The following is a 25307-nucleotide window of genomic DNA, read 5'->3' on the forward strand; positions in this document are numbered from 1 at the left end:
TACGACAGTTGTGGACAAAATATGTGTTGTTCCATATAAACCATTTCTCGGAACTTTTCCACTTTTCGTAAATATTGGTGGCCCAGAAGAAAACACTTTGGATAGCTAAACTGGAGTCTGATACCATTTGTGAATCAACTTCAGTGAATTTCCTCTCATGTTGTCAGAGACCTGAATTTTCAGTTTGCATATCTGCTTCCCATGTTTTTTGTGTATTTTTTTTTAAGAATAGTGGTGGAACTCATTCACATCCAGCAAGATAGAGAGCAATTTTTATTTTATTTTTTTAAAAAATTATTTCTACTTTTCAAATTACATTGCATCAATTTTTACGGTATAATCATTTTAACATTTCAAGGTTAGACTTGTTTCCCCCTCTTTCTGTGGTTCCTTAAATTTATCTTTTAATATCCTCTGCATATCCAAATTCATATAATCTGCCTATTTAATTATCTACTTTAAATATATACTCTTATGAAACTGCAGGTTATTGCAGTAATCCTGCTGGTGTTTTAATCTGTTTGCAATTTATCTGTAAATATTTGACAAAACATTTCCACTCTTTTATAAAAAGTTTGTTATTTTGATTTCTTATTCCTCCGGTAAGTTTCACCATTTCTGCATATTTCTGCATATTCCATATTCCATAAGTTTTTTGATCCATTCTTCCTTTGCTGGGACTTCTGCTTCTTTCCATTTTGGAACGAGCAACATTCTCGCTTCTCGGCCTTTTGGCTAAGATCAAGTGCCATATCTCTTCTTATCAGATAGAGGGCAATTTTTAGACTAAGCCTCTCTCTCTCCTTTTTGCATAATGATTAGTAAATGTCCAAAGGTAACAATGGCCACAAGTCTTGCATTTTAGTACAATTGTCGGTAATGAAACTGTAAATAATTCTGATTTTTCTCTCTGCAAATATTCTGCTGGTTGGATCTGAAGGGGCACAACAGCAGTTTGAGTCAGAACCAACTAATACTGATTTTGTCCCTTCCTTCTCTCTACTGAGTTCAGCTAAGAGGATCTTGAGAGGGAGTATGTTGTAAGAAGGCAGATGGATGAGAGGCTGTCTGAGAGCAGAAGGAGGTTGGTGGTGTGGGAATGTTCAGGGTAGCAGGAGAGGATATATTGTTTATTACTGTCCTTCCTAACTTGTGCTAGCAAGTTCCTTTACTTAGCAGGGTTTACATTCCCCTTTTTACATGCACAGCAGATAGCTGGTTGCAGGCTTGTATAAGCCTCTCACTGTTGTACAATTCAGTCTGTCTGAGATTGACTTGTACATTCCTGGCAAGTTCCCTTGAATTCCTCTTAAAAGAATAAAGACGCCACAATCTTATTCAAAGTCAATAAATGAAGTTTACTTACATCAGTTCACAGTTGGATCCCTGAAGGCAGATTTAGTTACAAATTTGTACATGTAGATCTACCTCATATTTGGGGGAGGGGAAATCCCAGTGCTTCTGCTAGCTGAAAGGTAGCAGAGCAGTCCTAGCTAAAAGCAGGTCAAACGAAGAAGAAAGTGAGACAGTGCTGCGTGACTCATCCTTTTGTTACCTGGAGAGGTTAGGTCACACCCACCTTTAGTCACATGCAAAAGGAAGGATGCTCCAGCCAGGAGGAACAGGAAGTTTCAACTGGCTGGACCAAACATTCCTTCGCATGTCTTCTCTAGCATTACAAGGAATGTTGTATTTGACTGCCTCTCATGGATCACATCCCACAGGTGGAGCATTGAACCTGCTCCTTCAGAGGAAGTGTAACCCCTTTCGCTTGGTGGGAGATTACGGAAGAAAGGTAATTGTCTGCCGCATGGGATGAGAACCAGCAATAATGCTGGGCATTAGACTCCTCTGGGTGAGAGCTGGTAGCAATGTCTGTGTTCTAGGTGAGAAATGAAGCCTGGTTCTTGGATGTTGAGAGATTTGAGTCTCTGATCTATACGACTGAATGATCTGGAAACATGTTGTTTTGTATACTACTGCGCTTTTATTGTGTTTGTTTGTTGGTATTACTTTCTCTTCTGTTTCATTTAAGCTACGAAACTAAGTTAGTTTATATGTACCCTTTTGAACAATGTTGTATGGATTGATTTTTTTTTTTGGTAGTCACTTACTGATATTATTTCTATTTGTTTTGAATAAGTTATTTTCATTGCTGTTGTTGGTTGGATATATTGCGAACCACATCAGTCACAATTTTGTGCAAAAGTGATCTAAAAATAAGCAAGGTGGAAAGCATATCTTTCTCCCAATGTCTTTTGGCTATAAACATTCTGATGAGCAAGGGATCCAATGTCATTTAGGAATGGTGAAACTTACCGGAAGAATAAGAAATTAAGATAACAAACTTTTTTTAAATAAAAGAATGGAAATGGTTTATTGAATATTTACAGATAAATTGTAAACGGGCAAGAACATTGGCAGGATTATTGTAATAACCTGCAGTTTCATAAGAGTACCGTATATATTTAAAGAAGATGAATAAATGAGCAAATTAAGTTAATTTAGAAATGCAGAAGATATTAAAAATAAATTTAGGGAACTGCAGAAAGAGGGGGAAGGAAGTCAAGTTTTGAAATGTTAAAATGATTGCAAAATTAGTGTATAAACCTGAAAAGCATAATATTATTTTTTAATGTCATTTAGGAATGACAGCAGGATCAGCCAGGCCCCGGCCCATTATCCTAGATTATATGCAGTTATGTCTCACAAGGAAGTGTATCTCTGGTATCTTGCCAGATGGAATGGCAATTATTTCATATTAACTGGGCCTCTGCTTCCATAAAAGAGGGTGTTCTGTTTGCCCCGTGTCAACATTGTTATAGTTCTTATGGAGTAAAATACCTGTTGTTGTTGTTGTTTAGTCGTTTAGTCATGTCCGACTCTTCGTGACCCCATGGACCACAGCACGCCAGGCACTCCTGTCTTCCACTGCCTCCCGCAGTTTGGTCAAACTCATGTTGGTAGCTTCGAGAACACTGTCCAACCATCTTGTCCTCTGTCGTCCCCTTCTCCTAGTGCCCTCAATCTTTCCCAACATCAGGGTCTTTTCCAAGGATTCTTCTCTTCTCATGAGGTGGCCAAAGTATTGGAGCCTCAGCTTCACGATCTGTCCTTCCAGGGAGCACTCAGGGCTGATTTCCTTAAGAATGGATAGGTTTGATCTTCTTGCAGTCCATGGGACTCTCAAGAGTCTCCTCCAGCACCACAATTCAAAAGCATCAATTCTTCGGCGATCAGCCTTCTTTATGGTCCAGCTCTCACTTCCATACATCACTACTGGGAAAACCATAGCTTTAACTATACGGACCTTTGTCGGCAAGGTGATGTCTCTGCTTTTTAAGATGCTGTCTAGGTTTGTCATTGCTTTTCTCCCAAGAAGCAGGCTTCTTTTAATTTCGTGACTGCTGTCACCATCTGCAGTGATCAAGGAGCCCAAGAAGGTGAAATCTCTCACTGCCTCCATTTCTTCCCCTTCTATTTGCCAGGAGGTGATGGGACCAGTAAAATACCTACAACTTCTTTTAAAATACCTTCCTTCCCCCCTTTTTGCAGTTTAATCTTTAAGGTGCCCAGCTGGGCCCTGCTGCTAATTTGTACCTCAAAATAGTATGCAACTGTACACACACACACACAAAAACACACACACACATGTGGTCTCTACCTGAAATTTGGAATGAAAATAAGGAGTTCCATTTCATCATGCAATCTTTAGGCACTTAACAGCTACAGGAATTCCATTGCCGCTTGAGATGGGAGGGGGCGGTTATTGGGTTGTTTTTATTTTGATGATGTAGTTTGTGGTTTTATATTTTGATTTTATATTTTGATTTTATATTTTGATTTTATTCTGAGACCTCTGGGTATAAGGTGGTATATAAATTGAAATAATAATAATAATAATAATAATAAGAAGAAGAAGAAGAAGAAGAAGAAGATTGATGATGATGATGATGATTCTGTACTTGATTTAGCCTGGCAGAGGGAAAGAGACTCTGTAGTTAGTACATACATGAACACACACATAATTTTATTAGTATGCCACTTTTTCAAACCATGCTCAAGGCGGTTTACAACATGAAAAAAAATACTTAACTGCAACGTGACAAAATCAGTCATAAACAATAAATTTTAAAATACACAACCAAATGGAACAATTTCCACATACTTCACAAGATCTAGCATAAAAATCCAAAAAACAACAACAGCCACAACCCCCTCCCAAACAAAACAAAACAACCCTCAAACACTCCAACCCAATTGTAGCATCTAGGAATTTGCATCTATGCTTACAGAAGCTTTATTCATACCTATATATGTACCATCTGTGAATGTTAGCCTTGCTGCACTTAAAAAATAACTTTCTAAACCGACTGAATGGTATCATTATATTCAAATTGCATGGTGGGACACCAGCAAAAACACAGGAAGCCGAACAAAGGTTTTCTTAATGGAAATCACTTCCTTAAACCTTTCCCAATCGACCATAACACCTCATGGACAAATTATGGGATGGCCACCAGCCGCCATCCCGAGGATGTCCATTTTAGCTTTGCTCAAAGTCCGTGGGATTCTTAATTATTTTCCTCTGAGCAGAAACCATCCCTTCTCTACGCCACATACACACCCATTGCCTGAAGCCCCTTTTGGGGCATGCCAGAAGGAAATATCTGAATTTTGCCCTTGACTCATGATGCAAATAAAACAGGAACGAAAAGCATCCTTAACTGCTTCTTTCAGAGAAAACTAGTCTGAAGCTTTCTGACGGTAAAATGACTGAATTTGTGCCATCAGTGGTTGCGCAGAAGGAATTTAGCAAGGGCAGCTTTTCTCTTCCACACCTCCATTCAAAGTACAGGAGAAATGCTCCCCTTAGACTGTGTTATAAGAAAAACCGATCCCTTTCCCTTAAAGGATATTCCGATGCCCGTATAGAGTCCTTAAGTGGGTTCCCTATCGGTAGGAGAAATAACAGAGGCCAACAAAAGTAAATTGAGAAGCAAAGCGGCTAGAGCCTGATCTTTATTCAAGGAAAACTGTTGTAACAGGGTCCCCACTCAACATAGGCAGGAGGGAGAACCCTGAACAATGGTGTGAAAGCCCATACTGTATATGGACTCTTGAAATTACCCACCCTGTAGCCCTCCCATCAGGGACGCGGGTGGCGCTGTGGGTTAAACCACAGAGCCTAGGGCTTGCCGATCCAAAGGTCGGCGGTTCGAATCCCCACGACGGGGTGAGCTCCCGTTGTTCAGTCCCAGCTCCTGGCAACTTAGCAGTTCGAAAGCGCGTCAAAGTGCAATTAGATAAATACGGCAGGTAGCGCTTCGGCAGGTTGGTAAACGGTGTTTCCTTGTGCTGCTCTGGTTTGCCAGAAGTGGCTTAGTCATGCTGGCCACATGACCTGGAAGCTATACGCCGGCTCCCTTGGCCAATAACGCGAGATGAGTGCTGCAACCCCAGAGTTGGTCACAACTGGACCTAATGGTCAGGGATCCCTTTACCTTTACCTAGCCCTCCCATCAGATGTCAAGGAATAAACAATTATCTGACTTTTACAAGACACCTGAAGGCAGTCATGTATAGGGAAATTTTTAACATCTAAATTTTTTACAATTTTTAAATGTGCTGTAAGCCGAGCAGAGTGGCTGGGGAAATAATAATAATAATAATAAGCCACTTAGATTTTTTTATTAAGCAGTATACAATTCATGATAGCTTGCTTGTGTGAATGAGTCTTCACGGGTCAAACATTTATAACATCTCACAAAGCTTTTGCAGCTCACACATTTATCTTTGAGACATCAAATGATGAGAAACCAAGTGATGTTATCTGAATGCGTGGCTGTATCTCTAGCCCCCAACTTCCAAACGAAGATAGTATGTGTGGCTGACAAAACAGAGACAGGGCTCAAAATGGTTTGGAAATTTCTGCTTGCACCTGTGTCAGTAGCACCATTAGGTTTCAAACCAGAGACCTGGATCCAAGATGCTTGATCCAAGAAGGTGGGGTGGGGTGGATAGAATGCTTGGGAACTTGACTAGTGTAGAGGACTTTTTCTAGGGCAGGAGTTATGACGTCAGCTGCCAGGGGGACTGACAGACCATCCATGTTTTGGCAAGTGAATGAGGCGATTACAAGGTTTTCGAGTTTGCTCATGGAAGATTAGCGCAAATAAAGAGAAAACAAACTAATTAGGAGAAGGCTGGGTACTTCTTTCCTTTTCTTTGTCGGAGTTCCTACTTCAAGCTGGCGGTTTAAACGGTAACACCTCTTTTCAAGATATTTTGCATTCATCATTAAAACCAAACATTTGTGTTTGGGGTGGCTGAAGTTCTTTCATAAACAAGGTGTTAACTTTTTAAAGGGTGGTTTATTTATGACACTCTGGCCTTAGGACCTCAAGCCAACAACAAAGAAGAACGTAAAAGCTTGCTGTCACCAGTCTAGCTGCTGCATACTGGATTAATTGTAGTTTCTTGGTCCCCTTCAAAGGTAGCCCCACGTAGAGCGCATTGCAGTAATCCAAGAATTGCAGTCATGGTGCTCCTCATCTCTGGACTCTCCTTTGGGGTCTGGAGGCTGTTGTGATGAGCTCTTGGACTTCAAACTTTGCCACTGCACCATTGGTGACACTGGCTAAAAAAAAGTACTATGTGGGATATACACTTTTGGGACTGACTGCATTCTAACAGGATTTAAAGCAATGGTGTGGAACTTGTGCTTGTGTGGATTCCAACTCCCATCAGCCTTTGCTAGCCTGGCCAATGGTTAGGGATGATGGAAGAAGAAGAAGAAGAAGAAGAAGAAGAAGAAGAAGAAGAAGAAGAAGAAGAAGAAGAAGAAGAAGAAGAAGAAGAAGAAGAAGAAGAAGAAGAAGAGGAGGAGGAGGAGGAGGAGGAGGAGGAGGAGGAGTTTGGATTTGATATCCCGCTTTATCACTACCCGAAGGAGTCTCAAAGCGGCTAACAATCTCCTTTCCCCTCCTCCCCCACAACAGACACCCTGTGAGGTGAGTGGGGCTGAGAGACTTCAGAGAAGTGTGACTAGCTCAAGGTCACCCAGCAGCTGCATGTGGAGGAGCGGAGACGCGAACCCGGTTCCCCAGATTACAAGTCTACTGCTCTTAACCACTATACCACACTGGCTCTCCAAACTTCGCCCCTCCAGATGTTTTGGACTACAATTCCCATCACCCCTGACCACTGGTCCTGCTAGCTAGGGATCATGGGAGTTGTAGGCCAAAACATCTGGAGAGCCGCAGTTTGGGGATGCCTGCTGTAGTACAACAACATCCCAATTTAAAACCTGGTTGTATGCAGAATTGTTTAGTTGTAGAGAGAGGAGAGAGATGTATTTCCACCTCACAAACGAGGTTTTATCTATGCTAGGTGTAAAATTGGGGAATGCTTCACAGTGGTCTATAAGTATCCCAAAACCAAACAACAGATTCTGCAGCCAGCATATATATTACGAAAGAAAACACCATTTTTATTATTTCAGTTAACAAAAGGAGGAAATAAGCTCCAAGGTCAATGCAATGGAAGCTTCACAACAACAGAAAAGGCTGTGCACAGTACAATAAATAAAATACTTTTAAATTATTCAAATCAACCTTTAAAATACACTTTTGGAAAATGGGCAAATATCAGTGTAGGTTGCCACCATCTTACATTTTTCCAGCTCAAAATCTGGATGATGAGAGTGCCACGTGTATCAGGTGGACAAGTGACTCTCAAATCCCTGGTGCAAGTTTCTCTGCAGTAAGGTCTATGCTGGGGGGGGGGGGCACATTTTGTGGATCTGCTCAAAAGGCATGCCGTTCTCTTTTCTACACAGATTTTAATACTGCAAATGACAGACAACAACATGGAGCCGAGGAACATTCATAAAACTTCCTTTAGATGGGGGGGGGAGTATTACAAGTTATGTCTTTACGCCTCTGGGAACTGCAAGGGCGAAGTGGACCTCGCAAAACAAATTGGCCAAAAGTAACACAGCATATCAATGATACAGCTTTACTGTGAACGAGGTCTCGACATCCAATCTTGGCCAACAGCTGTATGTGGTTAAATTAGAACAACCTGGTAATCAATTAGGATTTTAGGGAGGCTTACTGGAATCCCTGGAGAAAAGGGAGGTGGGTGGGCAACGAATCATAATCAGTAAAAGATTGTCTGTCCCGACGGCAGCACGACTCAAGTCACGCAGCAATACGAGCTTAGACTCAGCGAGTTGATACACAAGTTCCTGGACCAGCAGGGGCTAGGGAAATGGCAGATGCAGCACATTCAGCTCCTAAAGAGGAGGTGGGAGCTAGGGGGGGAGAAAACTATTGACGTCATTCACAAGCAACTGCTTTGGCTCACGTTCAGAAAGGCTTTGATAGGTTCTGAAGAAAGCTGTGCTGAGGCATTTTTATCTGCAAATATAAAGCTTTGCAAAGCAGAATCACCCCGGACCAAAGATAAAGGGTTGAGAATAAGTTGGTAAGGGCTGGAGGAGAAAGATTAGTTTCTTTCACGGCATGGAAGGTTCTATGATAAGGGCAACTGTTGCCGATCGGTCCTGCTGTCAGCTCCAAAACGAACAGATTTTGGGGAGTGTTTCAAAATCTGACAAAACCTGTTGGTCCAAAGGGAACAGCAGGGAAAAGGGAGTACGTCACAGAAAAAGGATGCCTCCATCATACCACCTTCAACTCTAAAATCGTCCTCGGCCTCCAGCCAAGAACAATAAAACAAGATGCTTCTTCCATCAGGAATGATATAGAAAGGTTGCAAAGAGAGGTATTGCTGTGATTCCTCAAAGGAAGTGTTATTATTACACTTTTAAAGTTAAATACTTTAAAGAAATACTTTTTTCAAGTATTGCAGGACTTTTAAGGTGACGGATGGTGTGACTGGATAATAGATTATAACTGAAGACATCCTTTCTCCACCTTACAGCGTCAGAAAGGCAGAACTGAACTCTAGAATGATTATACGTTATTTCCTACCTGGTGCATTTAATTGTACATGCATTTGGGGGTTATCACGTAGGTGGATTGGCTGTTATGTGAATTGCATTACATCCAGGTACTGCAGTTTGGCTAAAATTCAGCAGCATGCAGCAACGCTAAGTTGATATGCAAAAAGCTTTGGGGGGGTGTTTCCAGGTGAGAAGTGCAGTTTTAACTCTTGCAGAATTCCACCCATTAACATTTGAGCTTGATTTTAATGAAAGTGTTGCATAGTTTATTATTAGCGTCTGATGAAATCTAGCAATGTAGCATAGCAGCTCTGACGAACATCAAGTACCGGTGGCGAACAGAAAAATCTGAAGAAGAGGCATAACTTTCAGAGTCGAAAGATCAGCAAGTACAGCCTGGAATAAAAGGGGGAAATGTCACATTATGTTTATAATTAAGAAATAATTGTCACTTTTTAAAAAAATTGCAACATTAACTAATGACATCTCCTTGATTTACCTGCTTCTGCTTTTATCTACAGAAATTCTTTTTATTCTGAACCATACTATGAGAGTCCTATACACAGTGGGATCAAGTACACTGAATCCTTATTTTAGGATTTAGGCCTCATTCAAATATATGTGGTATCATGGGTGCAGAAGACGGTCTAACATTTCACCTTGTATCTAAAAATAATTGTACATTAGGAACCCTTATCCTGCTTGTCTGGAGTAGTACTTGCGAAATAAGTCTTGATTTGTAAGAATGCTTCACAGTGAGCCTTCTCAGTGAGAGCGACGTTTATTTCTTAAAATCTTATTTTAAAGTAAGAGTGCTTAGCATAATCATGTACAGATGGCCCACTTTCATAAAGGCAGCAAAATGCAAAGACCACTCTCCCCAGTCCAAATATTTTGAGGGACATTTTGTCCAGACAGAAATGATGCCTGGACAGAAAAGGTTATACCATGCAATCTACAAAATATCATGAAACTGTTAAGAAGTGCATGGGTGTGGTGGTGGGGATAAGGGATAAATGGAAGGATCATTTATGGAAACATAATAAATCATGCAGTTCATCTTCTCATGGCAACAAAGGTGTCAATCTTTAAAGCTTTAGAGCCCAAGTCTTGGATATTTAAGTAACCGTATCCTCTGACATTTGTCTCCACATTTTTTTAGTTTTGGAATATGGCCTTTCGGCAGGTGGTATCACCATCTGAAATAGAGATGATCACTACTGATATTAGGGACTTTTTCTGTGGTGGCTCCATGGTAATGATATTTCCTTCCATTAGAAATATATGAGATCTGTACAGTGGTAGCTCGGGTTAAGAACTTAATCCGTTCCGGAGGTCCGTTCTTAACCTGAAACTGTTCTTAACCTGAGGTACCACTTTAGCTAATAGGGCCTCCCGCTGCCGACACAGGATTTCTGTTCTCATCCTGAAGCAAAGTTCTTAACCCGAGGTACTGTTTCTGGGTTAGCGGAGTCTGTAACCTGAAGGAGTCTGTAACCAGAGGTACCAGTGGATAGCCAAAGGTTGTAGGGTCACCGTGTATCCCCCACAGCAGAACTTTAGATTTTCTGCCTTAGATAAGGATTTTCTGTTTCTGTATTGATACCATGCCTATTTTTTTAGGACAACAGTTTTTTCTAATCATAAAGTAAATAAAAAAACCATGCTGTTTTTTTAAAAAATGTTCTAATAAATCTAATCAAATGTGGGCCACTTGGGGACTAAAAAGGCATAAAAATGTATTAGTAACAACAACAACAAAAAGCAATAGTACAAAACTAGCAAGGGGAGTGGGGAGGAAGAACCAAATACCATGAGCATCTGTGGTTTCTGAAAATATATGACGGTGCAAATACTAGAAAGTGTACTCATCAGCTCAAAGTTTTAAATTGCATAAGGGCACGACTTATGTCCTGCAGAATGACTATGGATGAACCTTTTAAATATAGCTCCCTTAATTGAGTTAGGCAAATAGCGGATGTGTGGATAACTCTTGAAGTGTTGAACACAGAAAGAAGGTGATTGGTAATGAACTGGTTTTGCATTTTCTTTAATATTACCTTGCTCTCTCTCTCTCTCTCTCTCTCTCTCTCTCTCTCTCTCTCTCTCTCTCACACACACACACACACACACACACACACACAGAGAGAGAGAGAGAGAGAGAGAGAGAGAGAGAGAGAGAGAGAGAGAGAGAGAGAGAGAGAGAAGTTTTCTGGCTTATCATTGTTAACTGAGAACAAGAGCGTTCTAGTGTACAGCCTGATCACTCCCATTTCATTCCCCCTCACCTCTGAATATGAGTGGGATAAACCAGGGGATCTTTCCAAAGCACATATTGTGGGTTTTTTTGTTTTTTGTTTGTTTTTGCTCCTTAATAAGTCATGAACAGCAAGCCAACAAAAAACCACGCCTGTAGCTTGGCAAGAAATTGTTGCCTGTTACGAGAGCCAAGCGTGATCCCTGGCTCAGAGATATCAGAAAGCCAAGGTTTGTCTTGTTCTTACCAGGGGAGGAGCGAAGTGAGAGCTACCTGGCAGCCCATGTAAACACAGAACTGGTTCTTGAAAAACCACAGTAAGTTAGAAATCTGCCTTGTTATGTGTGAATGGGGCCGTACCTTGGAAATCGTACCTTGGAAGTCGAATGGAATCCATTCCAGAAGTCCATTCAACTTCCAAAATGTTCAGAAACCAAAGTGCGGCTTCTGATTGGCAGCAGGAAGCTCCTGCAGCCAATCGGAAGCTGCAGAATCCCCGTCGGACGTTTGGCTTCCAAAAATAGTTCACAAACCGGATCACTTCCAGGTTTGCAGCATTTGGGAACCAAAACGTCCAAGTACCAACGTGTTTGGGATCCAAGGTACGACTGTATATGAAAATTTTCTAACTGTGATTGCTCATCAGTTCATACCTCAAGTTATATTTATTTGTTTGTAATATCACAGCCCAAAGGCAAAATGTCAAGAAGGCGGCAAAGAGTCGGGCAAGATAAGCAGCTGTGCACATATAAATTAAGCACAACCTACATTAAAGTTAAACCAGGGTTAGAACAGATTTAAGAACAAAGCCCCAAGAAGATAATCCTGCAGCAATTTACCATTTTTTACCTCTACTCTAGCAATTAAGACAGATTAACCACAGATAAGCCTTGGAAAGAGTAAAGCTAGCATATTTGAAGTGAAAAGCTCCAAGTACAGATTTAGTTTAGCAGTAGAATATAGTTTAGCTGAATTCCTGGGAGATTTTTAAAAAACTGAAAACTAAACTGTAAGTTTAAAGGTAAAGGGACCCCTGGCCATTAGGTCCAGCCGTGACTGGGGTTGTGGCGCTCATCTCACGTTATTGGCCAAGGGAGCCGGCGTACAGCTTCCAGGTCATGTGGCCAGCATGACCAAGTAGCTTTTGGCGAACCAGAGCAGTGCACAGAAACGCTGTTTTCCTTCCCACTTGGAGCAGCACCTATTTATCTACTTGCACTTTGACGTGCTTTCAAACTGCTAGGTGCGCAGGACCTGGGGCCGAGCAACGGGAGCTCACCCCGTCACAGGGATTCAAACCGCCGACCTTCTGATCGGCAAGCCCTAGGCTCAGTGGTTTAACCCACAGCGCCACCCGTGTCCCAAACTGTAAGTTTAGCAGAGGTGAAAGAGAGCCATGCTTCTGGGCTCCAACATGGGTGCAGTATAAGCCTATGTATGTCTACTCTTAAGTCATAATCAGTCATTTGATTGCATGTAGCCAAAGGCATTCACAATAAATCTGACCTACTCTTCCATGGGACTGAATGTGTTTAGATATGACCTTAACCATCTTTAGCTGTAATCTTTAGCTGAGATTCATGTTCCATAGCAACCAAGACACCTGAATTGCTTTGGAGCTGCAAACTAGCCAAACACACCCTTTTTTTGAAGGCCAGCCATTTTACATAACTGGGGGAAAGCTAGCCATATTGAGTAAAAATCTGGAGAGAGCTCTGCAGATGAGCTGGAGCCCTAGACATGAAGCACTGAATTAAGGAGTTGGGAAAGTTAGGAACTTTTGCGAGTTTGCCAACACAATGGGGCCAGGAAACTAACAATCATTCCCTTCCCCAACTAGAGGAAGCTTTTCAAAAAACCTCACCAAACCTCACAGCACTGGATTTAGCTTAAAAAAAAATCCCCAAAAGGAAAATCCCAAATGAGAATGTCATCCAGAATGCCACCTGTACACCTATCTGCCTGCTGGGTACAACTTGTGTCGACATGATGCAATAACTGAAAAACTAGCTCTTCAGGACAAAGTTCATTCCTTTGAAAGCAAGGTGACTAATACAGTGGTACCTCAGGTTACAGACGCTTCAGGTTACAGGCGCTTCAGGTTACAGACTCCGCAAACCCAGAAATAGTACCTCAGGTTCAGAACTTTGCTTCAGGATGAGAACAGAAATCGTGCAGCGGCGGCGCAGTGGCAGTGGTATCTCAGGTTAATGACGGTTTCAGGCTAAGAACGGACCTCCGGAACGAATTAAGTTCTTAACCTGAGGTACCACTGTACAGGTAAAATGAGAGAAACGAAAAGGGAGACCTTTAATGATACAGAAAGGAAATACCAGTTTCCTGTTGGTAGTTCTGCTGCTCTTAGGTTTGGACAAATGGGAAATAAAATGGGCAAATATGATTCAGTGCAAGTATGTATAAAGTACATTGGGGCAAAATATCCTAACTTCATTATAAACCTTAAGGCGCTGCCTTTTTAACCAGGCCTTTGTTTGATTTGATTGATATCCTATGCCCTTTTAAAATGTGGGGTTGGGGGGGATGTTATTGGGTTGCTGCTTTTAATTCTGATTATATATTTTGTGGTTTTATATTTGGATTTTGTTCTGAGAACCACCCAGAGACCTCCAGGTATAGGGTGGTATATAAATTCAATAAATAATAATACAGTGGTACCTCGACATCCAAATGACACGACTTCCGAAGGTTTCGACTTATGAAGTCAGCAAACCCGGAAGTCTTTTAGACGCGTGCACGTTCTGCGCCTGCGCAGAAGTGGTGCGCGCGGTCAACGCATGCGCAGAAGCGCAAAATAGCGCTTCGTGCATGCGCAAAATGGACACTTTGACAACTGAAGGATTCCACATACGAAGAGCACAGTGGAACTGATCGCCTTTGTAAGTCGAGGTACCACTGTAATATACCATGAGATCTTGGGGTCATGGCTAATAGTTAGGTGAAAAAGGCCACACAGTATTGCAGCAGCTATGAAGAATGTAGAATCTATACTATGGATCATTAGGGAAGCAGAAGAAAACAATGGTGTGATTAAACTCATAGTAACTATCATCGGGATACTGGAGACATGGAAACTGGCAACTGAAATGCTAAGGAAGCTGGAAAACTCCCCTATGAGAAGAGGTTACAACATTTGCAGCCATTTTGTTTAGGAAAACAAATGTGAGTAAAGCAAAGGCACAATAGTGATGTGTAAAATTATGCACAGCCAATTCTGTCTCCAGGGCAGCCATCTACCAGCTCCAACTGGTACACAGGCTGAGACCCTACCTGCCCACAGACTGTCTTGCCAGAGTGGTGCATGTTCTGGTTATCTCCCGCTTGGATACTGCAATTTGTTCTACGTGGGGCTACCTTTGAAGGGGACCCGGAAACTGCAACTAATGCACAATGCGGCAGCTAGACTGGTGACTGGGAGTGGCCACCAGGACCATATAACACCGGTCCTGAGTACGTTTCCGAGCACAATTCAAAGTGTTGGTGCTGACCTTTGAAGCCCTAAACGGCCTCGGCCCAGTATACCTGAAGGAGCATATCTACCCCCATCATTCAGCCCAGACACTAAGGTCCAGCTCCAAGGGCCTTCTGGCGGTTCCCTCACTACGAGAAGTGAGGTTACTTCTGAGTAGATGTTTAGAACTGCACTGTGAGAGTGTAACGGTATATTGTCTTTTGAAAACCTACACATAGTGGAAGTGATTCATAGAAAACATATTTTCCCCAAAAAAGTTAAAAAGTAGCCATGTTGGTCCGGGAAAAGGGTTCCAAAATCCATTATTAGGGCAGTATCATTTATTAAGGCAACTAACATGTCCCAAAATAGCCTTTATCAGGCTACATGGCAAAACAAAGCAACGAGGGAGAAAGCCTCATTTGAATACTTGCTACTTCCTCCAATATTCTGGAAGACTCTTAGCAGATGAAGATTCAAAGCTTCACCAGCAGCCAATTTCTATCCCCTCCATTTGCCTTGTTTGGCCTCTACCCTGACTGAAGTTCAGCAGGACTCAAAGATTTGCACGCTTTGGTTGGCCTAATAAAAGTATTGCCCTAAAGTATATTTAGGAATTTCTCTCTCTTTATCTAGATATTCTATCATTCTTCTCAGAACAGTGGTGCACACTTTAAAGAACGTACACTCAAAGTACATATATGAAAGGTCCTAAGTGGAATTGAAAAAATAATAATTCAATTATTTCATAGTGTTTATAACCCAGTTTAAACGTTCTTCTTTGTATGTGTCATAAGAGTATCATGAGCTTCATCCATATATTTTCATAACTTCCTTTGAATATTTAGCCGAGATAAGAATTTCAGCAGAGAGCCTCACATTGCATGCTATGTGCACACGGAGCTTAAATTACTGTGGTTGGCAAAATGTCACAAACTATTTCCATTTTCTCCCACTGAAACTTATCCTTACTTCAGCTGCGGCCAGTGATGTCACCTCCATTAGATTCACAGCTCGGAAAGCAAACACAGCAGCTGCCAGGACTGAAAAAGAATGCACAATATTTAGACTGGCGGCCTATTAATTAGTTGCTACAGATATTTTGGTCTAGCTATTCTTTACGTTCAATTCAGTAATCACTTAGTTTGGGAAATATTATATAGCCAGCTTAAATGCGCCATTCTAGTGACAGTTTCATTTTAAAGAAAAGCCGTACGAGAAAATCAAGTGCACAACAGAATAAATATATTAAGAATTTCTTATGTTAAATGTGACTTTTGCCTTACTTGTAGTTCTATAAATCATCTGTCACCATGAATAGAAGTTATTAATATTGCAGCTGTTGTATAAGGGATTATTATTTTGACCAGAATATAATTGAAATTAATAAGCTTCTGGAACGCAGAAATAAAGAAAATCATCAAACCATCAAATCTAGCACACGGGGGACACCTAAATTATATAATTTGGTATTTGAATTATTGGTATTAGTATTTGTATTATAATTTTGTATTGTTATAATGAGGCTATTATTGGACTGTAATTGAAAATAAATAACAATTATTATCAAAAAAAAGAGAAAAAAGTTAAATGTGATTTTTCTCTGGTTCACTCACAAACCAACACTTTTCTCAGGCAGAATACAGTATCTGCGCACAGACCCCATTCGCAAGATATGTCCTCTCCTTTCGGAGGAAAGCTGCTTGCATGGAGGGGGCAAAGGTCTATATGGGCATATCGTGATGGGCTCTGAGCCAGCCCAGTATCCACACCTGTGGCTGTAACACTGGCACACACTTTCTGTGTGTAAGTGCAATAGTACCACCAGCTCAACTTTGAGGATAACAAGCATGCAGATTGTGTCTACAAGTACCGGATATAATATTGGAACGCTAGGTAGATCAGGAACGGGGTGTGGCAGTGTTGGCAGCTGTGATCCAATAAGGTTATGCACCAGGAGTTTTGTATGAACCAACTCCTTTCATACACACACACACAATTTTTATAAAGTTTTTCTATTTTACATTTTGGAGTATTCATTTAAACAACCTTAAATCAATGACTTCCCTTCTTCTCTTTCCATGGTTCAATTTAACATACGATAAATCCCTGTATACTTTACATAAACTAAACCATTCAATATTCCATTATTACATCCATCAAAACTTATCTACACTGTTGAATTTAGCTTAATGCTGCCAGCGTTTTTAAATGTATACAGTTTTCACCCATATATTCAATAAACATTTTCCAAACTTCTTTAAAAGTATGTTCTTCTTGTTCTCTTATTCCATATGTTAAATCTCCAAGCTACGCATATTCCATCAGTTTAAGTTGCCATTCTTTGGTTGGGATCTCGCTCGTTTTTCCATTTTTTAGGCTGATGAAACACAGGCCGCAGTAGTAGCATAGCATAAATAGTCTTTTTTGACACCTGGGAATTTCCATCTGATTTATCCCCAACAAAAAAGATTCTGTTTTTTTGGGAAAGGTACTTTTAAACATTTTTTTTCAGTTCATTATAAATTATTTCCCAATACTCTTTTACCCTTTGACAACTCCACCACATATGGTAAAACATGCCCTCAGCCTCATTGTATCTCCAGCACTTATCCGATTCACACTTACGGTATACATTTTAGCAACTCTATTCAGAGTTAGATACCCTCTGTAAATCATTTTCAGATAGTTCTCCTTCAAAGAATAACATGCTGAACCATTTCCTTTCCTAATTTGGGTGCAACCCATCCATGTCGACGCACTATCCTTAGTATCCCTGGGAGCGATAAACTTCTAATTAAATCAATGGGAACTCAAAGGATTATAACTGAAGAGATTGTTCCTCGTATACCAGCAAGAAATTAATGCCAATAGTTTATGCATAAATTTGGGTGAATATCTTTCTTGACTCTTTAATCTTAGCTAAGCCAGTTCTCGGAACAGCAGAAGTGAGTGACCAGGACAAAGTCCCAGCCACTCTCAGTTTCCAAAATTCTAAGTTTTAAGACACTGAGTTGGAGGTCACACCATGAATAGCTACTGAAACCATGCAATTGCACACGAGGAAACTGAAGCCTCTTGTGTTGATATCATTCTTCTTTAAAAAGGGAGAATGTCAATACCATCAACAAAATATGTTTTCATTACCAGCAAGAATTTCCAGAGAGTTGTATCCCAGGACTCTGTCCCACAAAAGCAGAAGCTGATCCGTAGCTAAGTAGCCGGAGAATGCTCGCACCATCCATTTAAATGATATCCTTAGACTACGAGTAGGAAAAAAAAAACTATTATATTTCCCCATACAATCACAGTGGATTTGCCTTTTGACTTAGATGTGCTTATCTGCTTTCTGAGCCTTAAACGGAAAAGAGCGCAGCTAAAGCCAAAGCCAGCTAAAGAAAGTAATTCTTCTTAATGCTAAATCTGGCATGATACACTCAGTTCACTAATTCAGAATCTATTTGCTATCTGGTTCTTGATCGTAACAGTATTTCAATACTCAAAATCAAAAAAGAAAGTACTGTTTAGCATCAATTGTAAATGCATTCTCCTTAGGGTAACAGCAAATGTTATGTGTCTCCACGCAGGTAAGCAAAGATGTCAACCTTGACTTTTGATTGTACCTTGAAGCAGGAGTCTTTAACTTTTTCAGACCTGAAAAAACATTTCTAACCTAAAAAACATGTTTCGGAACCCGCTTCTTAATTTTTTAGCTTTTTTTGAATTGTGATATTTCTGGTGTTCCTACCCTCATTATACTCTGATCCATTAGTGGATCCCAACAAGTTAGACACCGCTGGGAGGAATGATATACTGTACTTTTCCGTGTATACAATTAGGTTTTGTTTACTAAAAAATAATGTTAAAAAGAGGGGGTAGTCTTATACATGTGGGCAATCTTCCCCCAATTTCTTAATTTTGAGTCCCCCAAAATAGGGGGTGTCTTATACACAGGGGTGTGTTATACACGGAAAAATATGGTAAATCGTTTTTATTTGATTTTACAAGTGTAAAGTAAAGTTACAACAATACCAAATACATATCCATATAAAGAGATTTCTCTGAATCTCGAGACTTCCCACCATCCCCTCCCTGGCTCCTATTGTCAACGTTTTCAACTGCGTATTATTTCACAATATATATATTTTGTATCTGTTCATAGTGTTTGTTACATTTCAAGTGTTATTAGAATCCTGCTAATGTTTTCACCTGCTTACAGTGGTCTCCTAAATAAGGGAGGAATGATCATTTTTAGGATATTCCGAATACAGTCAAACCTCGGTTGTCGAACGTAATCTGTTTGGCTTCTGAAATGTTTGACAACCGAGGCATGGCTTCCGATTGGTTGCAGGAGCTTCCTGCACTCAAGCAAAAGCGTCGGATGTTGGGCTTCTGAAAAACGTTCAAAAACCGGAGCATTTACTTCTGGGTTTTTGGCATTCGGGATCTGAGGTTTGATCTCAGCTAAATTGCTACAGGAGTATAAAGTCACTAAATGAGAGTTTTCCCATGTTGGTGTCAGAATATAAAGTATTTACTTTTATGGACGTTTAAAATTTCAATATGTCTCACGACCATCCATGAGTCCTGGGAGAGCATGCAAGCCTTTTCCCACCTGGCCTGAACAGACTCTTGGGCTGGGATATTGTTTAGGCAGTTTTCTTGGGGACTTTTCTTGCTACTATTTTTTCATCTTTATAACTTTTTATGATTGACGTGGAAATTGTTCAGTTTGGTTTTGTACTTTTTATGTGTTTTATTTATTGTTTATGACTACTTATGTGATACAGTGGTACCTCGGTTTTCGAACAGCTTAGTCAGTGTTCCGGTTTGCAAACTTTGCTTCGAAAGTCGAATGTGCCCCGTTTTGAGTCCTAAGCTTCTGTTTCTACTCTTGCACTGCTAATTTGTGTCCTCCATTGGAATTGAAACCTTCCGTTTCCGTTTTTAACTGTTGCACTGTAATTTGTGTCCCCCCATTTTAATTGAAGCCTTCTGTTTCCGATTGCAGTGTTGTGAGGTGATATTTGGAGCTTATATTTAGTGCTTTTGTTTTTGCTATTTATTTTGCGTTTTTTGTTTCTGAGGCTTTCGGTTAATTTGTTTTGGTGACTGTGTGGAACCCAGTTCAGCTACTGATTGATTGATAGTGTGACTGCGGAAATGGATAAAAGTCCCCCATCCAAACAATAACTATCATCAGTGCAGGTAAGAAAATAATAATAATTTTAATTTTTATCATCTATAATACTGTCTTATTTATTTTATAGTACAGCACATTGATTATTGCTTTCATTTTATGGATCAATGGTCTCATTAGTAAAATTCATGTTAAACTGATGTTTTAGGGGTTGTTTTTAAAAGTCTGGAACGGATTAATCCATTTTGCATTATTTTCTATGGGAAAGTGCACCTTGGTTTTGGAACGTTTTGGTTTTGGAACGGACTTCTGGAACGGATTAAGTTTGAGAACCAAGGTACCACTGTTTTCATAATTTAGTAAACCTTTTCATGTTGTACTCTGCCTTGAGCATGGTTTTAGCTACAGAAATGTGGCATGCAAATACAATGATGACGATGGTGTCAGTTTTTACATATAAAGGAAAATACTTACGGTTGTGCTCCAATTTCTCGGAGGTGATAAAACAGCTGTGGTAGATGGGTTTGGAGAAGGGTTTCAAACAGCAAACATAATGATACAATGCCCTTTAAAAAAGAAAGAGTACAATAATTCCCTTTTTTTAAAAAGCACAACTATACAACAAGTGTACCTCTTACTACTAGTGAGTTTTAAATGTAAATAGTGAAAAAATATCCAATGTAGTTCATGCATAGATTGAAAACATATACAGTAGTATATGTAGTATAGTAAAGTAGTATAGTAAGATTTGATAAAGTGAGGTTGTGGACTTTTTCACATTAAAACATTGTTGGTTGCAGACATAGACAACAGTTTCTTTCCTGGATACATGTAATGAAGGGCAACAAACTGGAATTTAAGGCCGACAACAACAATAATAATAATAATAATAATAATAATAATAATAATAATAATAAGTGAGGAGGCCAGGGGAGAGTGAGCTGTGGGGTCCCAGAGTGGATAATCTTCATAAAAAGGGGAGGGGGGAAGTGAAGGGGTTATAAAAGATCAGGCTAAATTTAAATTGAAGGCCAGGAGGAATAGCTCTGTCTTACAGGCCCTGCGGAAGGAGGTTAAATCCTGTAGGGCCCTGGTCTCAGGGGATAGAGCATTCCACCAGGTCGGAGCCATCACTGAAAAGGCCCTGGGCCTGGAGGAGGATAGTCTGACTTCCTTAGGGTCCGGGACCTCTAAACTATGGTTATTCATGGACCCGAGGTACCACTGTATTTTAATATTCTGCTGGAAGCCGCCCAGAGTGGCTGGGGAAACCCAGCCAGATGGGCGGGGTATAAATAATAAATTGTTGTTGTTGTTGTTGTTTATGATGATGATTATTATTATTATTAAAACGTTCCACGTACAAACTCCAGATCTCTAGTTAAAGAATCTCAGCAGGATTGAAAAAGACATCCAGCTGAGGCTTTAGATCAGGCATCCCCAAACTTCGGCCCTCCAGATGTTTTGGACTACAATTCCCACCTTCCCCGACCACTGGTCCTATTAGCTAGGGATCATGAGAGTTGTATGCCAAAACATCTGGAGGGCCGCAGTTTGGGGATGCCTTCTTTAAATTGTTGCTTCTGTAGCTCAGTTGGATAGAGCGTGGTTTTCACCAAGGTTGCAGGTTCGATCCCTAAAAGGGACACCTGCAGGTTCCTTCATTGCAGGGAGCTGGACTAGATGATTCTCAGGGCCCCTTCCAATTCTATGATCCCTATGAAACAGGCCAATAATCTGACAGTATAAAGCTGTCTAGTATGTTCTTGTATATGAAATACGCAAGATAGTTTATCAACGCAGAGGTCTACATTTTAAAATATTTTTGTACAAGTCAAACAAATCGAAGGTTTGCATAGACAGCAGTCCTGAGTTTTTGGAACAGGCACGGTAAAAAGAGACAGGCATATTTTAGTTTGTTGCATTTTGCATGTTCAGATTTGTTCAAAGCAAACTTACGGACGGGTGAGAAGAGATGGAATGAAGTCGGAAGAAATAGCGCACGTATATTTCGCGAAACATCTGGTACAGCTTGGAAGGTTCGTTATACAGGAAACAAAGCGGAGCAACTGAAAGGATAAAAGACATTTGTTATCTCACCACCACTACTTGTTAAAATAACAAGATGCATGTCAAACAAAATCTGCATATTATGAATGAACACCAGTTCTTGGTGGAGGTAGAAATTAGAACAATACGTATGTTAATGCAGCCGTAGCTATGGAATAATTGTGTCGTTTTCTCTCTCTCTTCCTTAACAGTCATTCAAATATTGCTTTTTTATTGACAAGTGGAGTAACAACGAGCCACTTTAAACATGTGATTACTTTGGGAATGCCAGTCTGACAGCTGAGACAGATTTGCTTGAAGGACCAACGCATGGGTTGCACATTCAAAGTTTGTATTTTAATTTTTGTAAACTGCTAGCCTGTGAAGAAACTGCAGTAGCCACATAAATACCGGTACTATCCATGGATGGGGACTTCCATGCAACCCCAGGCTGGTTGCAAAATATGAACCACCCCAGGCCCTGTGATCATCACCTGAGGCCCTTCTTTGTGTGCTCCCTTCCATGAAAGATCCTGAGGGTGGCAACACAAGAATGGCCTTTTCTGCGGTGGCTCCGTTTGTGGACTGTTCTCTCCAGGGAGGCTCGCCTGGCACCGTCATAAGATCTCTGTACGCACCAGACACAAACTTTCCTCTACAACTAGGACTTTGGCCTCTAACTTGTTGTTGTTTAGTCGTTTAGTCGTGTCCGACTCTTCATGACCCCATGGACCAGAGCATGCCAGGCACTCCTGTCTTCCACTGCCTCCCGCAGTTTGGTCAAACTCATGTTCGTAGCTTCGAGAACACTGTCCAACCATCTCGTCCTCTGCCATCCCCTTCTCCTTGTGCCCTCCATCTTTCCCAACATCAGGGTCTTTTCCAGGGAGTCTTCTCTTCTCATGAGGTGGCCAAAGTCTTGGAGCCTCAGCTTCAGGATCTGTCCTTCCAGTGAGCACTCAGGGCTGATTTCCTTCAGAATGGATAGGTTTGATCTTCTTGCTGTCCATGGGACTCTCAAGAGTCTCCTCCAGCACCATAATTCAAAAGCATCAATTCTTTGGCGATCAGCCTTCTTTATGGTCCAGCTCTCACTTCCATACATCACTACTGGGAAAACCATAGCTTTAACTATACGAACCTTTGCCAGCAAGGTGATGTCTCTGCTTTTTAAGATGCTGTCTAGGTTTGTCATATCTGTGGCCTTTTAGAAGTGGGTGGGGTGTTTTTAGTGTATTTTTTTAACCTTAGTTTAAATGTATCTATGTGGGGGGGGGTGTTTGGTTGGTTACTTGGTTGGTTGTAGGTTGCTTTGAGTTATCCTGGGCAAAATAAAGTGATTAACATTTAATTAATAATAACAAGAACAGCAGCAATAGAAAAAATAATTAAAAATCATAATTAGCCTCCAGGGCAGGGGCAGAATGTGGAAGAAGACTCTTTTTCCTGTGTGTGATAAGCACAGACAGATATTATATTGCAACAATATAAACTGACTTACTTATTCAATTAAACAAACTTCCATTTGTAGCTCCAGTGCTAGTATTGAAGAATCACTTACCGTACATCGAAAAGCCATGGAAAGGGATTACACCTGCAAAACAGAGATGTTCCAGTTTACTGTGAGGATTGTTCATCGTTCCACAGTTCTTTATGCTTTGTAGGGGGGAAATCCCCAGACAAAAGTACCGGTATACCCAGGGAGAATTCCACAAAATATTTCAGAACTTGATTCTTTTCATATGCATAAGCACATCTTTAACTCTAGAGACTGAACTAATAACTGCTCTGCTGGAAACTGGAGATCAGGATCACCCAGCAAGCAGAATGCAGTCCACCTCTGATTTATGATTGCTAACCAGTGGGTCAATAAAATCCCCTTCTTCAAATGCCAAAAACAGAAGGTGTAACAAGCCCAACTGATGGTAGGTGAGCTACGTTCAGTGTAAGGGTCAGAAATTCTGCAGGCTTCATTTAGTTCAGAGTTGATGGCTCTTTTTTTTTTTGAGCCCACGGCCAAATGCAAAGTTAGCCACCCCTCTAAGACCTGCATGCCAACAATGTGCACACATTCATTGTACATATATGTTCACCGCACACACTTGCTGCACATGCAGACACACAGTGTTCTCTCTTTGTCTTGCACTTCCCACTGTGATTGGGAGGAATAATAATAACAATAATACTGTAATAATAATTTTATTGTTTATACTCCGCCCATCTGTCTGGGTTTCCCCAGCCACTCTGGGCGGCTTCCAGCAAAATATAAAAAATAATAAAATGTCAGACATTAGAAACTTCTCTGAACAGGGTTGCCTTCAGATGTATTCTAGAAGTGGTGTAATTCTTTATCTGCCTCACATCTTATGGGAGGGCATTCCACAGGGAGGGCGCTACTGCCGAGAAAGCCCTCTGCCTGGTTCCCTACCAAAACCTCAGAAGTGGAGCCACTCATGACAGTTCAACTGTGAAGGAGTTCTAAGGAAGTGTTGGTGCTATTTGTCTTGGATTGCATTATACTGTCTTGCAAAGACACCTCTTCTCCCTCTGGTGCAGCACCATCGCTAGAAGGTCTTAGCGCAGAGCTGCCATATTCCAGTCCCTCAAATACGGGTGGCCCTGTTTGCAAACTGTGCAACTGACCTGCTACTAATGCAAATTGCATGGGGAGTTGGGAAATGGTTAAGCAAGCCCACTTCCACAGACTTCCAACTCCAGACCATGAGCCAGTGGCAGAAAGGCCAGCTCGTGCTGTAAAAATTGTACTACAGCATATGCAAAATATGCTCAGCCAAAGACAACGGTGGGATTAAGCATGCCCAAACAGTGGCCAAGAACATGATAAAACATTGTCAACTCTCTAAGAAAAGAGGGAAACCCCTTCCTGTCAAACCCTGTTGCGTCTGTTGTTGTCTGTTACATAATTCAGGAGAATTCGTGGTCTTAGAAATTACTGCAGTTTCTCCTTTCCCCACTAGAGGAGGCAACAGTATAACTGCTTTACCGTTTGGTGGATAAAAGACAGCATATTCTTCCATGCCAAGTTTCCCTGTGAAAAGAACAGTCAATGGAAAAGAGTAAGTAACAGACATACAGGAAGAGAACACAGACTTTTCCAAACTGAAAATGTAGATCTGATACAGTTAAGAAAGTGAAACGGCAGTGGGAGGTTAGGAATGATTATGGTATAATGCTACAGAGCTGTAAAACAGACCAATCTACAAAACAATCTTCTAAAAGAACAATGAATGAGATCTATGCAAATATGTGAAACATGTCTTACTCAAATTTGTAATAGCCACCTATTGGATTTCTTAATATGAATTTTGGGGGAACAATCCTGCTCTCCATTTCTGACTTCACACGCAGACAAGCAAGTTGGACAGGATTGATTGATTGATTGATTGATTTTATATACCGC

At 40.8% G+C, this 25307-nt stretch overlaps 1 protein-coding gene and 1 pseudogene across 1 annotated transcript in view; one reads left to right on the forward strand and one right to left on the reverse strand.

The window, feature by feature from the left end:
- The first annotated feature begins 715 nt into the window (after positions 1–715).
- Positions 716–896, forward strand: LOC118084582 (U2 spliceosomal RNA; annotated as a pseudogene).
- A 6335-nt stretch (positions 897–7231) lies between these two features.
- The window catches only part of TBC1D19 (TBC1 domain family member 19), a 63555-nt gene continuing 45479 nt past the window's right edge, over positions 7232–25307 (reverse strand). The window contains exons 15-21 of the mRNA XM_035112914.2: positions 24891–24935; positions 23448–23480; positions 21797–21906; positions 20312–20403; positions 17845–17960; positions 15670–15740; positions 7232–9367 (exon numbers count right to left, since the gene is read on the reverse strand). Coding sequence (XP_034968805.2) covers positions 9293–9367; positions 15670–15740; positions 17845–17960; positions 20312–20403; positions 21797–21906; positions 23448–23480; positions 24891–24935 — 542 coding nt within the window. The 3' untranslated portion in view covers positions 7232–9292. The remainder of the gene's footprint in view (positions 9368–15669; positions 15741–17844; positions 17961–20311; positions 20404–21796; positions 21907–23447; positions 23481–24890; positions 24936–25307) is intronic.

Source organism: Zootoca vivipara, chromosome 9, assembly GCF_963506605.1.
Source record: "Zootoca vivipara chromosome 9, rZooViv1.1, whole genome shotgun sequence".
Taxonomy (NCBI): Eukaryota; Metazoa; Chordata; class Lepidosauria; order Squamata; family Lacertidae; genus Zootoca; species Zootoca vivipara.